The sequence below is a fragment of the Malania oleifera genome, chromosome 10 (genome assembly GCF_029873635.1).
Source record: "Malania oleifera isolate guangnan ecotype guangnan chromosome 10, ASM2987363v1, whole genome shotgun sequence".
Classification (NCBI taxonomy): domain Eukaryota; kingdom Viridiplantae; phylum Streptophyta; class Magnoliopsida; order Santalales; family Ximeniaceae; genus Malania; species Malania oleifera.
In genome coordinates, this window is record NC_080426.1 from 31,519,028 (window position 1) to 31,533,220 (window position 14,193).

The window sequence follows — 14,193 nt, forward strand, 5'->3', positions numbered from 1 at the left end:
GAACTATGAAATGGTGCTCTTAAGAGTATTTTTTCCAAAATGGTACTTCGTACTCTGCCTCATTATGGGTTGGGTTGCTACTTAATTTGAAGTTCAATTTTGTTAAGTAGCCTTTTGAGGATTCATTGCTAATCCAAACACCCATACTCAAAGGAGTTGAAGGGATCTTTTGGAAAAATGTTAATTAGAACGCATAACATCCCGATTCATGAAATGGGAGTGGGATTGTCTTATGGCAAGTGCTTTAAAATGTGAACACTGCATTTATATCGATATATTGGTGAAAAATACATAAATTCGGGGAGAAAAAAACTCATTACTACTCTCCTTTAATAATGTGACCTTTTAGCTATCATCTCTACAGTGTTCCCAGTCAGCGTCATCGACGGTGACTAGTTGAGGCCGGTTTCGCCCTCGTACCGTTGGATCTTTAATGGTGCTCTGTCGACTGTGGCCTCCTCAGGCACCCCGCACCCTAGGATGTTATACATATGGGGCTTTTTTCATGGAATTTTTTATTTTAATTTGATCCCTAAGGAACCGCATTTTTTAGAACTACTGCACCTACCAAATAACTCGGGTAATCCAACTAATTGTCTTCTGCTACTTCAGGATTCTAATGATGGTCAGCTGTTCAAGTACCTTTCTTTTTTGGCAGTTTATGTGCAGTGTAGGAGTTGCCTCTATTTTAATATTCGTTAAAGTCATTGTTCTATTACATAGGATAGACTAATGACAGAGGATGGGTGAGATAACCTTTCATAGGTAGCGCTGTGATTCTGTGAACATTGCCTCTGTGTATGTGATTTTGGGTGAATTAGAATTGAGTAGATTGTTGGAAACCAAGTAGTACGCTTGTCAGTATTGGTGAACAAAATATAACAGAAATTTAGGCTATGAGCTTGGAGAACTAAGAAAACTCTTCACTCGAAGAGAACTTGTCAAACCTTGCCCACATGATCATCTTAGTCTAGGAGAGGGAGAACTCATTGATGTCCAAACAGCAATTCACATTATAGCTGGATTCTTGAGTAGGCAGACAAAGAGGTAATAAATTTTATTTTATTTTCATAACCTACACACACACATTCTCAAAGCAACATTTTTTTCATAGCCTACACACACACATACATATATATAAGTATGGAAAAAATCCCACCCGAAATACTAGTGTCAAAAACAAGTTTTAACATTCTTCTCGAGATGGGTTAAAATTGGAGTCTCATGTATGAGAGAGAGATTATTGGAATTATTGTGAAAGGTACTAATAATCAATTATTAAGTATTTGGAAAGATTTATCCTATGAGTTAGTTTTTGAAATTGAGAAGGCGTAGCATCCAACAATATATATATATAAATCATTATGCTGTGCTGGGCCTAATTTTTTTTTTTATTAGTTTTTTGAAGAACCAATTCATAAATCTAAAAATAAAATAAAACTATTTAGTTAAAGATTAGAAAAGTGAACAAGAAAACATATTATATAAATATGTTTCTTTATGTGGTCATTTTTTTGTTTTTATTTTCAATTTTTAACTGTTTATGAAAAAAATTGAAATAGAATTCAAATTAAGATATATATATATATATAAGCAATATTATAATATTTTTAACAAATTTTCAATTGTCATATAAAAAAAATATTTTATTATAAAATAAATTTGGATAGTACAACAATTAATTAAAATAATTATAATAAATTGTATTTTTTTATAATATTTTTATTATATATTATTTGTAATTTTATTTTTTAATTATATATTTAAAATATCAATTGATTTAAAAATAATACATAAATATTATTTAATTAAAAAAATTAACTTATATTAATTTTCATAAATATTAACCAAACATATTGTCAAATTTTAATTTTTCAACTAGTCCTAAATTAACTGGTGAAAAGAAAAGAATAAAGGGAAGAGAAAAGCCTAAAGATGTGTTCAATGTTTAGAAAATAATTCTCAATTTTCAGATTCTTCTTTTGTACATTATAAAAATATCACATATTTTTTTTTTTACTTCTTTAACATTAATATAAGAGTCAGAATTTTTTTTTTTAAATTTTCAACATAATTATTAATAACCCGAAAAATAAGGTATAAGATCCTAGGATCTTATACATATGACAATACAATTTATAATTAGAATGTGCACTCACATTAACTCAAAGTATCAATTAAAACCATACAATTTGCATGTTATGTTCACAACTTTAGTGGATATGCCCAATTATATTAAAAACAGTAGAAGAAAATTTAAGAATTGAATAACAAAATTTCATACTTTTAAAGTAAACCATATGATCTAATTATAATTGCACAATTATATTCAAAAGAGTAGAAGGAAATTCAACATATTTAGTGAGTGGGGGAAACTTCAACAATTTATAGGGCAGGAAACATAATGCATTTTACAATGAAATAACAATCGTAAAAAAAATAAATAAATATTAAACAATAGTTTGAATGGAAAAAATAACATATTATCAGCAAAAAATTAAATTCAAATACCCAACCAATGAAATACAAATAAAATATTATCAGCAAAAAAATTAAATTTAAATACCAAAACAATGAAATACAAACCTTCAGTAATGTTTGTCCACGAATCTTTTAACACAAATCACAAACTCTTTCTCGGATTATCAAAACTTTCGATGAAATCAAAATAATGTAAAAATATAAGCACTGAACATGAAAAACATAACTTACCCCATCTCCTTATATAATTTTCGATTTGATAAAGCCTGCAACGGTCACCTGCTCCGGCTCTCTTCAACGGTCACCTGCTCCGGCTCCCTTCAACGGTCACCTGCTCGGCTTCTGCAACAGGTACTCTGTTCGCGTAAGAAAGGAGGAAGAACAGGCGAGGTTAAACTGAAGCAAATCTCGCTACTTGGAGTAACGAGATTTGCCACGCGTCGAGAGCCGGGTGGAGGTAATTCAAAAGGCAAGTGGCAGAGCATTAATTATCCCAATAAAATCTCGCTACTTGGAGTAGTGAGATTTTTCACGCGTCGAATGGTGGTTGGCAGAGATTTACCACGCGTCGAAAGCGGCTGGCAGAGCATTAATTCTCCCAATTAAATCTCGCTACTTGGAGTAGCGAGATTTGTGCTTTACGAAAAATAAACTCCAGTGACACGTGTAAATTTCGCTACTTGAAGTAGCGAGATTTGGTTAAAAATCGTCATTTGGACTAGCGAGATTACGTCAGAGTCATTCTAGGAAATACTTCCCAGAATGAGGTATTATTTAATATATTTTTTTTAAAAAAAGTTAAAAGGGAAAAAACTCCTAAGATCACAGCCCAATTCGGTCCATTCACTAAGTTCACAGCTGACCTCGAACGTGGCCCATTTCTCACAAGGTTTGAAATCTCCTCCATGCTCCAACGGACTCCTCCGCCCGACTTCGCCACCGTGAGCTCCGCCCGGAGCACACTTCGCCGGAAGCTACCGGCGATATCTGACGGCGAGCTCTTGATGTCTCCTACTTTGCGCCATCTGCGCACCGTTTCCGAGGTGCGTTACGCTCCGCTCATTATTCCTTTAGTAGGCTCACTCTCAGTAAGCACTTCACGGACCCTAGTGTTGCGCAACTCCAAAACCCTAAATTTTCTATTTTGTTCCCATACTTCCTCTTCCCCTTCGTGTTATTCTTCTTGTGATTCTGAAAACCTTGATTTTCTTGAACAATTCTCGCCATTTAGAAATTCGAATTCATTAGACTTCATCAATTCAAATGAACGGCGTAAAATTATTTTGGGCTTGTCTAGAATAATCAAACAGAGGCATGGGCACTTGTTGAAGTGTTTTTCGCTGAAATTTTGCCCAATTTTTCTAGTAAAGATCATGAAGTTGTTCGAAAATCAACAAGTAGCACTTGCGTTTTTCAAATTCTCTTTCCGGGATGATTCAGACACTTTGGTTCAATCTTGTTGTGTTGCTGCGCATATTTTAGCAGCGGAGGGGCTCAGGGTGCTTGCGCAAGGCGTGCTTTCATGGGTAATTGCTAAAATTGGGGTGGGTCGGAGCAGGGGTTTAGTGGAGTTCATGTGGAAAGTTCACGGTGCTTATGAGTCAGACTTTTCTGTTCTTGATTCACTAATGAGGGCGTTCTTGAATGCGGAAATGGACATGGAGGCATTGTGCATTGTGAGGAGGATGAGAGAAATGGGACTGAGACCAAGTTTGTCTGCATTTTCTATTCTTTTCAAAATGTTGCTTAGAATTGGTGATTACGGTAGTGTGTGGAAGTTATTTAGAGAAATGCTTCAGAGAGGGCCTCATCCTTCTAACTATACTTTCAATGTGATGATCCTTGGTTTTTGTAAAAAAGGGCATCTTGAAGTTAGTGAGGGTTTATTGCATGTTATGTGGAAGTTCCGATGTGAGCCAGACGTTTTCTCTTATAACATTATTATCAATGCATATTGCTTGAGGGGGAGAACTGCTGATGCATTGGGTTGGGTACATTTGATGATTGAGAGGGGTTGTAATCCTAGCACAGCTACATTTAGTACGATTATTAATGCATTATGCAGGGAGGGAAATGTAATGGGGGCGAGGAAACTTTTTGACGGAATCCAAGATGTGGGCATATCTCCAAACACCATTATATACAATTGTTTAATGGATGGATATGTCAAGGCAAGAGAGATTGGTCAAGCAAACATGCTATATGAAGAAATGAGGGAAAAAGGTTTAACTCCTGATGGTATGACCTTTAATATTTTGGTTGCGGGACATTACAAGTATGGAAGGGAACAGGATGGAGACAGGTTGTTGAGGGATTTATCCACATCAGGATTGCTTCCAGATTATTCATTGCCTGATGTATATGTTGCAGGACTGTGTTGGGCTGGTAGATTGGATGAAGCCATGAAATTTCTTGAGGATATGCTTGAGAAAGGGATACCCCTCAGTGTGATTGCTTTTAACTCGATCATCGCTGCTTTTAGCAGAGCAGGCTTTGAAGATAAAGCCTTCCTAGCCTTTAAAGTTATGGCAAAATTTGGTCTAACTCCTTCATCTTCCACATGCAGTTCTCTGCTTCTAGGTTTGTCGAAAAATGGGAGGCTGCAGGAGGCCAGGGACATTCTGGATAAGATGATAGAGAACGGTTTTCCTGTCAACAGAGTGGCTTTCACAGTGCTTCTTGATGGGTGTTTTAGGACAGGGGACCTGATGGGGGCTCAAAATTTGTGGAAAGAGATGGAACAGAGGGGTTTTTTTCCTGATGCTGTTGCCTTCTCAGCATTCATTGATGGACTCTCTAAAGCAGGTCTGGTGGAGGAAGCATACAATTTGTTTTTAGAAATGTCAAGAAAAGGATTTGTACCAAATAATTTCCCCTACAACTCTTTGATTGGGGGTTTTTGCAGGCTTGGGAGGCTGAGAGAAGCATTGAAGTTGGAAGGAGAGATGCGTGAAAGAGGTCTTCTCCCAGATATCTTCACCATCAATATGATCATCAACGGGCTCTGTAAACAGGGGAGGATGAAGTCAGCAACAGATGCTTTTATGGACATGCACCAGAGTGGGTTGACTCCTGATATTGTCACTTATAACACACTAATCAATGGGTACTGTAAAGCATTGGATATGGTTAATGCCGATGACTTTGTCAATAAAATGTGTGCAGGTGGGTGGGATCCTGATATCACAACTTATAATATACGCATCCAGGGTTTTTGTAGTAGCCGAAGGATGAACCGAGCTGTGATGATGTTGAATGAGCTTGTATCAGTGGGTGTTGTTCCAAATACAGTAACATATAACACTCTGATGAATGGTCTTTGTAGTGACATACTGGACCGTGCATTGATTTTAACTGCAAAGTTGCTTAAGATGGCGTTTGATCCAAATGTTGTAACGTTTAATTTACTTTTGTCTCACTTCTGCAAGCAGGGACTTCCTGAAAGGACCTTGATGTGGGGGCAGAAGTTGAGTGAAATTGGCTTTGAATTTGATGAAATTACATATAAAACAATGGATAGAGCCTACTGTAGCATGCAAGAAGATGCTGACTTTACAAGAGTAGCTTCAGAAAAGAGTTTTTTTCTGGACTTCCTCATGTATATTACATACGAAAATTTCCTTAGAAATAGATCTGATACCCGAACAAGTAAGTCTCCTCTCAAGCTAATTGACAGTGGATTTTCAGCTAGTTGATTAGCAAGACAATTTTGTACCACATCAGTTCCTGAGGTAAGGCTGAATCATGTGTAAATATATGTAATTATGTGGTGGGGATACAAGCTGGCATCAGAGATTATCCTAAAACTCTATGCATTTGGCAGACAGAAGTTAAGAGTATCACTAATTGGGGAAAATATGAGAAAATTTTGGTTGAAACGGCATTCATGAAGGTCGATTGCAGCCTTATAGGAAGCGGTGTGTTCTGTTTTGAAGGGGGAGGAAGAAAAAGCTGGAACTGAGGCGATGAGGAAGGCCATAATGGCCTGAGACTTAATTAGAGAGTTGGCTCGTCCCGGTGTTTTTTTTGAAAAAAAAATCTAGCCAGTGTCTATGCATTTCAGTGGTGGGGATTGGTTTTGTTGCCACCATTCTTTGCAATGTACTCTTATGTATGCTTATGTTAACGATGAAAAGCGGATATACATACCCCCATGAACTGTTTAATGGTCTGGGAGAAAGTAGATCTAGATTGTTTGGAATGGAGTCTTACGACATAGATCAACATGGGACATGAATTTTTTTATTTTATTTTTAATATACTTGAAAAACTAATGAGCAATTATGCTCATGTCAGATTTATTGTAATGCACCTGGGATCATGGAGATCACATCTGTGAAACGGTCTTCAGAGGCAATTTGGTGGCATCCTTGGGCAGTGGGAACTGGAATGGTCAGATTCTTTGTTTGTAATATTTGCTTTCAGGATCATGGCCTTATTTCAGGGCTAGGAAAAATTTATTGTAAATGAAACTTTTTTTTTTAATGGTGATTTTTTTGGTAGGTAAGATGGTGCCCCCAAGGAGTGGGGGAGGGGTATTAGCTATCACACTGCTCGAGGCACAGCTCACAGCCAATTGAGTGACTGCTTGAGGTTAGGGATAAATTGTAATATTGTTTCAATGAAGCTTCTAAATTTTACAAACCTGTAAGTTGGGATACTTGCTATGGTCCCTGGTTTATGTTATTGATTAAAATTGGCCTTGTAAATTAATATATATAGTTTTTCATTGCATGCTGTTAAATTGCTTTCAAACTTGCTTCTCTGCAATATGCTAGTATTGTATTAATGCTATACCATCTCCAATTACTTATAGAGTCATATTTTTAACTGTTCTATTTTATGAATTCTTTACAGCCTCTTTGATTGTAATGCCTTCCTGAGACTGAACTGTTGTCAAAATGAGAAATTATGAATCTGACCATTTCGAATCCTAGTTTAAATTTTTTAACCTATGACTCTTTGACTATTCATTGGGTATGGGTCACTGTAGGACACTATACACAAAGCTAAAGTCTTTAAAATCTGTTGCAGTTAAATTGGGTCACGCACAAAGATGCTCTTGTTAAATTTTTGTAAGAAGAAGAGCCACTGTATTTATATGTTAAATAATATTAGAAGATTAACGCAATCATAATTCATAACACAAGGGAGTCGATCCTTTCTTAAGGTTCCACACCCTCTCTATAAAAATTTGAAGTGGCCAAATATATGTACATCCTGGGTAGCATTGACCATCCAAATGAGATTTGAAAACCTAGGACCTCTAGTCTGGAATCACAAGCCCAAACCGTTTTGACTCCACCCTGGGGGACAATAGGTGGAGTTGGTCAGTGTTGCCTTGCTGAGACATGCTTCATGATCGGCATCTTACTTCTATCTTTAAATCACCTCTTTTGTGATTAACCATGTTTCTTTCATATTCATCTATATTCAAAATTTTTCTTTTATCATTACGTAATTATTAAACATGTGCTGCCTGTTTTGATGTCTTCATTTGTTAAATATTGTTAAGTATATAACTAATTGTTACCAAGTTCATTGTTAAATTCATCAGTAGAGTTTTAAAATGTCTGAAAATATTTACGTTTAGTTACTTATAACTAGAAGTGGTGGCATGCCGGAACATCCATGCACAATACTGTAAGGAGTACGGTACGGAACATCCATGCACAATACTGTAAGGAGTACGGTACAGAACATCCATGCACAATACTGAAGTATTTCCCATACAATTGGTTCTTTTTCACAGATTTTACTCTTAGCAATTCCTATGTTTGAAGCAAGATATTGTCTAATCAGACAACGAATTACAAATATCTGGAAAAGCTATACGTGAGAGGGTTGCCTGTGGCTTTGGTTGATATGATAATTGAAACAAATCTAATATTCTATTATAAAAAATTAGAAAAGGAAGTGCAATCTCTGTGAGTATTGTTTATGAATTTAGTTAATAGTTTGTTTACTGTCAGCATGTCTTTATGGCTGAGTAGTTTACACAATGACTTTAAAGTTTAAATTCATGAAAATTTTGTTTACACAGAAATAAATTTGTTAATAAGTTAAAAGAGTTTTAATCAAGAAATAATTTGGAATGCCAAAAGCTAAACCTTAGGAAGTAATTGTATTTGAATTGGGGTTTTGATGAAGAAACGCTGTTAAGCTTTGCCAGCTTTGGGATCTGGCAGCTTTCTATCCGGTATTGATTGCACTTTCTCGTGGTTTACTCGGTTTTGATTCTCCTCCTTCCTACCCATTAGAGTGAGAATTGCAGTAGGGAAAATGGTTAATCTCTAGTTTCTACTAGCTGATGCAAAGATTTAGGAAGGTGATTGTTTGTAGGATTATTATTTTGCTACAAGACAAAGTAGTTGTTATTGCTGCTACAAATTTTTATGAGATTGTTAATCTTAAGATTGGGTGAACATGGTGTATAAGTAGTTGCTTACTGTTTCACGCTTTCATCCCGCCTACTGCACAGTGAGACATTTTATGATTTTTTTGTGAAATTGCTACTCTTCAAGCTGGGGTTACCTGCCTCTTAAGCAACAGTGTCTGAGAGTTCCCGATTACTTTTTCGTGCTTTCATCCTTCGTTTACTGGCTACTGCATATTACTTGAACCTGGAGCTCAAACCTCTATTCTTTTTCTTTTAGGTTACATGTAATTTGTGAAGTGTCTATTTGTAGGCCATATTATATGGATTTGATAGCTTACAAAAGAACTAAGTGTTGCCATCATAAAGCAAATGAGAATGCAAGACTTTTTTTTGTGCAAGGCTTTTTTTTGTCAATCCATCACATGGAATAGACAAGAAAATAATTATTCCAAATGTCCACATGAGTGTCCTGTTCCATGTCTTATGGAATAACACAATTTTTTGCATTATCATTTGTTTTATGATGGCAAGAATTTTTAATTAATCCATCACATGGAATAGACAAGAATGATTATTCTAAATTCCCACATGAGTGTCCTATTCCATGTCTTACAGAATAACACAACTTTTTTGCATTGTCATTTGTTTTATGATGGCAACACTTCTTCTGTAAGCTATCAAATCCATATATATGACTACTCTATTCCTAAGAATAGATATTCCGTGAAAACAAAAAACTTTACTGATTCTTCTCTCCATATTTAAGTGCCTCTAATTTATGTGTATCCATACTAAAGAAAAATGAGACTGGTTCACTTGTATGAATCGGAAAGGATTCAGTACAGTTCATGGATTCAGTACAGTTCATGTCTTATGAAATTGTTAAATTTGAAGTTTGATGCCACTCAAGCAACACCAATGTAAAATTAGCAGCACACATTCACTTCTCTGATGCATATCGTAAGTTACGCCATGACTATACGACACCCATTTGTTTCTGATTTTCGCACTTACATCTAATTTGATAATGCTATTTAAACTATTGATTTGGGTGCACAATCCTTTTAATTCTTTGCAGACTTTTCTTCAGCATGCCCTGATTGATGTTCTGTGGGGACCCTCGGTGATAGGTCGCACTATATAGATTTCCTATGGATGGCAAACGATTTCAAGTTTTTGGTTGAAGCATATCTTATCTCACTGTTGCTCCTCAACATAGAAGAGCAGGTGAGTAGCTTCTACTAAAAGGTTTCTGCAATGCGAGATGTATAGATTTGCAGGCTTGGAGGCTTGAAGAAGTTGGAAAATACAATGGCGCATAGAGAGCCAAACTCCAGAATCAAATTTTAGGTGGGGGAAAGAGAAGGGCGGGAGTAAGTATTTATTAACTGCTATTATAAAATGGTTATACTCATAGTAGTTAAAAGGCGCACCTAGGCGCAAGGCGCAGTGAGGCGATGAGTTTGCCGCCTCATACCAGGTGGGGCGAGGCGACCTGGAAGAGGCGACCCCAGGCGAGACGAGGCCCGCCTTGTGTATTTTTAAGCCATTTAAAGGAGAGAAATAGCCCAAGCCAGACTCGTATCCCTCATTCGACTCAAACAAACAGAGCCCTAGCCCCTTTCAACCCTTCGAAGCCCTTTGTGAGTTCGTTTGCGAGCCTTTGAACCAGCCGGAAGCCTTCGCGACTTTGTCTTCGAGCTTCAACCAGGATCGTGAGTTCATCTTCGACATTTTGAAGAAGCACGACCTGCGCAACTTCGTTTCGAACCAGTCGGAGCCCTCACGAGTTCGTCTACCTGCCTTCGAAGCAGTCGTGAGTTCGTCTGATTGCCTTCGAGCACGACGTGAGTTTGTCACGTCGCCTTCAACATTTCGAACCAGCTGGAGATCGTCTTTAAGCCTTCGAACCTTTGTAAGTTTTCTTCTTCTTATTCTTTTTCTTCTTCTTCTGCTTGCATCCTGTTGCCTGCTGCTTCTCTTCTTCTTCTTCTGTTGTTGCTGCTGCTTGCGTCCTGCTGCCTGCTGCTTCTCTTCTTCTTCTTCTTTATATGTAAGCTTACTGTTTTTTAATTTATAATATTTAGTTTAATTAATGTAAGCTTATAAATTATAACTAATAACATAATATTTAGTTATTTTTTATAGAAATTTAGCTACTGTTTTTTAATTTATAATATTAAGTTTAATTAATGTAAGCTTACAAATTATAACTAATACATAATATTTATTTTTTTTACAGAAATTTAGCTACTGTTTTTTAATTTATAATATTTAGTTTAATTAATGTAAGTTTAAAATTTATAACTAATAAATAATATTTATTCTTTTTATTGAAATTTAGCTACTTTTTTTTAATTTGTTTAGAAATGCATTATGTAAGTCTTAAATTTTAAATATATGATGCATTGTTTTTTCAGTTAGGATACGGGATACCAAGTCTAAAATCTTAAATGGATTCTAGTTCTGGATGTGAGGCCTCGGCAAAGAAAGATCCCGCATGGAAGTATGCACATTTGGAGGATAAAAAAAATAGAAATAATTTGATTTGCAATTTTTGTGCTAAAGTCACAAGGGGAGGAATATTTTGGGCAAAACAACACATTGTCCGAGGATTTCGAAATGTGAAAGAATGCTCTAAGTGCCCTGCTCATGTACGTGAGGAGATTAAAGAGTATATGTTGAAGAAAGATATGGAAAATGAGGAAAATGAGTTATTGCCCGACTTTGATGATATAAATCATTACGGTGAAGATGAAGTTCAAGAAATTGACATTCGTGGCAAGAGAGTGTTTACTAGTGATGGAAGTAAAAGATCATACCAATCCAACTTAAAGAAACCAAAACAGAAGGGGCCTATAGACTTGTTTTTTACTCTCGATCCAAAGAAAGCAATTCAAGTTAGGAAAGAAGGGAAGATGAAGCAAACATCAATAAATGAAGCGTGCAAGAAAGAACTAAGAAAAATGGCAATGAGAGATTTTGCTAGGTGGATGTATGATGCTGGGATACCATTTAATGCTGTACGTTTGAGCAGCTTTACAGTGACACTTGAATCGATTGGACAATATGGTCCTAGAATAAAGCCACTTAACTATCATGAAGTGAGAGTTCCTTACCTAAAGGAGGAAGTTTGTCGAATGAAAGAGTTGTTGAAGGTCCATAAGGAGGAATGAATAAAATATGGCTGCTCAATTATGTCTGATGGTTGGAGAGATTCAGTTACTAATAAGGATATAATCAACTTTTTAGTGAACTCTCCAAGGGGATCAGTATTCATTAAGTCTATTGATGCTTCTAATATTGTCAAGAATGCAGATAGAATATATAGATTACTTAATGATATGGTCGAGGAAATTGGAGAATCAAATGTGATTCAAGTGGTAACTGACAATGCGTCAAATTATGTTGCAGCAGGTAAGAACTTATTTTTAGAACTACTTTCTATAGTGTATATATTGTTTGTTTTAATATTTTAATGGCTTAATTCCTTAATTTTTCAACAGGGAGATTGTTGGAAGCAAAGAGGCCACATTTATATTGGACACCGTGTGCTGCTCATTGCATTGATTTAATTTTGGAGGATATTGGGAAGATGCCTTCAATTCATGCAACTTTGAAAAGGCCAATTTTTTTGAATGGCTATATCTATAATCGTGTTGGCGTTGTCAACTTGATGAGACAGTTCACTGGAGGAAAGGAGTTACTAAGACCTGCAGTTACAAGATTTGCAACTGCCTTCATCACCCTTCGTTCAATCCATCTTCAAAAGAACAATTTGAGGAAAATGTTTACTTCTGAAGATTGGAATACTACTAAATGGGCAAAGGAGGCGGCTGGCAAAAGAGCAGCTACTATTGTTTTGATGCCTACTTTTTGGAGTACCATCGTCTATGCTCTTAAGTTAACAGGTCCACTTGTTCGTGTACTCCGTTTGGTTGATGGGGAAAAGAAGCCTGCAATGTGATACATTTATGAAGTAATGAATAGGGCTAAGGAAGCCATAGCTAAGGCTTTTGGTGAGAGAGAGGATAAATTCAAGGAGGCATTTGAAATTATTGATACGAGGTGGGGATGCCAACTCCATCAACCGTTGCATGCAGCTGCACACTACTTGAATCCAGAATTTTTCTATTCAAACCCCAACATTTTGCAAGATGAAGAAATTATGACGGGTTTGTACAAATGTATTGGAAGGTTACTGCCAACTATTAAAATGCAAGATAAAGTTTCAAATGAGTTGGAAAAATACAATGCCGCTAGTGGCGTCTTTGGAATTAGTTTGGCAGTGAGACAAAGGAAGACAAAAGCACAAGGTAAAGTGGCATTTGTACTACCTCTTCATTTTTGAAAATTATTTTTGCTATTTACCTAGTAGGTATTCATTTAAAATTTATTTTATAATAGCGCAATGGTGGATGGCATATGGATCAACAACTCCAAACTTGCAAAAGTTTGCTGTGAAAATTCTTAGCCTCACGTGTAGTGCTACCGGCTACGAAAGAAATTGGAGCATATTCTAACATGTAAGTCATTAGTATATCATGGATTAATTATTAAAGAACAAGAACTACCAATCTACTACTTTTTAGAATCATTATTAACCATATTTCTTTAAACTTTTTGCAGCTTCATAGCAAAAGGAGAAATAGGCTATCCCAACAACGCTTGAATGATTTGGTATTTGTGAAATATAATCGAACTCTGAGGCATCGATACGACAAACGTGACACCATTGATCCCATCCTCCTAAAGGACATTGATGATAGTAATAAGTGGTTGATTGGTAGGATGGATGACGATTCTGATGAGGATGATGAACTTGTGTTTGAAGATGATAATTTGACTTGGGATTCTGTTGCTAGAGCTGCTGGACTAAATAACCCCCCACATCACACTAGATCAAGAATAAGTACAAATATGCCATCATTGTCTAAAGGAAGAGGAAGGGCTTCATCTAGTAGTGCAACCAGTGCTAGGGGTCGGACCACAATGTTGGAACTTGTAGATGAGGATGAAATCCAAGTGGATAGTGCAGAGGAGACGGAAGAGGAAAAAGATGTTGGACAAAATAGTTCTGATGATGCAGAGGAAGATGATGATATCTTCACCGACTTAGTTGATGATGAGTGATGAGTGATGAGTGATGAGTGATGATTGAGGAGGATTTTTAGATTTTATATTTTGAAATCTTTTATTGTACTCTTTTCTTTTGATGTTGAACTATGTTGAATTATTGATGCTTTTGGGCTTCGTTTTGGCAATTTTATTAAATTTCCATTGAATGTTTTGGCATTTTAAATTCTAATATCACTAGATATTCATATGTTCAT

At 36.2% G+C, this 14,193-nt stretch overlaps 2 protein-coding genes across 3 annotated transcripts; both read left to right on the forward strand.

The window, feature by feature from the left end:
- Window positions 1–3,332: 3,332 nt before the first annotated feature.
- Window positions 3,333–6,670, forward strand: LOC131165701 (pentatricopeptide repeat-containing protein At1g63330-like). Its single transcript, XM_058123705.1, has one exon. The coding sequence runs from the start codon at window positions 3,387–3,389 to the stop codon at window positions 6,174–6,176; it is 2,790 nt and encodes a 929-aa protein (XP_057979688.1). The 5' UTR covers window positions 3,333–3,386; the 3' UTR covers window positions 6,177–6,670.
- A 5,699-nt stretch (window positions 6,671–12,369) lies between these two features.
- Window positions 12,370–14,145, forward strand: LOC131165702 (uncharacterized). 2 transcript variants are annotated; one of them, XR_009139633.1, is made up of 3 exons: window positions 12,370–13,176; window positions 13,268–13,386; window positions 13,490–14,145. XR_009139633.1 is itself a non-coding variant. In XM_058123707.1 (2 exons), exon 2 carries the CDS (start codon window positions 13,652–13,654, stop codon window positions 13,991–13,993), a length of 342 nt encoding a protein of 113 aa, XP_057979690.1. In that variant the 5' UTR covers window positions 13,176–13,386; window positions 13,490–13,651; the 3' UTR covers window positions 13,994–14,145. The 2 variants fall into 2 exon arrangements, 1 of the variants encoding a protein (XP_057979690.1); XM_058123707.1 differs by having other exon boundaries at window positions 13,176–13,386.
- The last annotated feature ends 48 nt before the right edge of the window (window positions 14,146–14,193 follow it).

Excerpts from the sequence above, each read along its gene's own strand:
- LOC131165702 (XM_058123707.1), top strand. The coding sequence starts at position 13,652 with ATGGATGACGATTCTGATGAGGATGATGAACTTGTGTTTGAAGATGAT.
- LOC131165701 (XM_058123705.1), top strand. The coding sequence starts at position 3,387 with ATGCTCCAACGGACTCCTCCGCCCGACTTCGCCACCGTGAGCTCCGCC.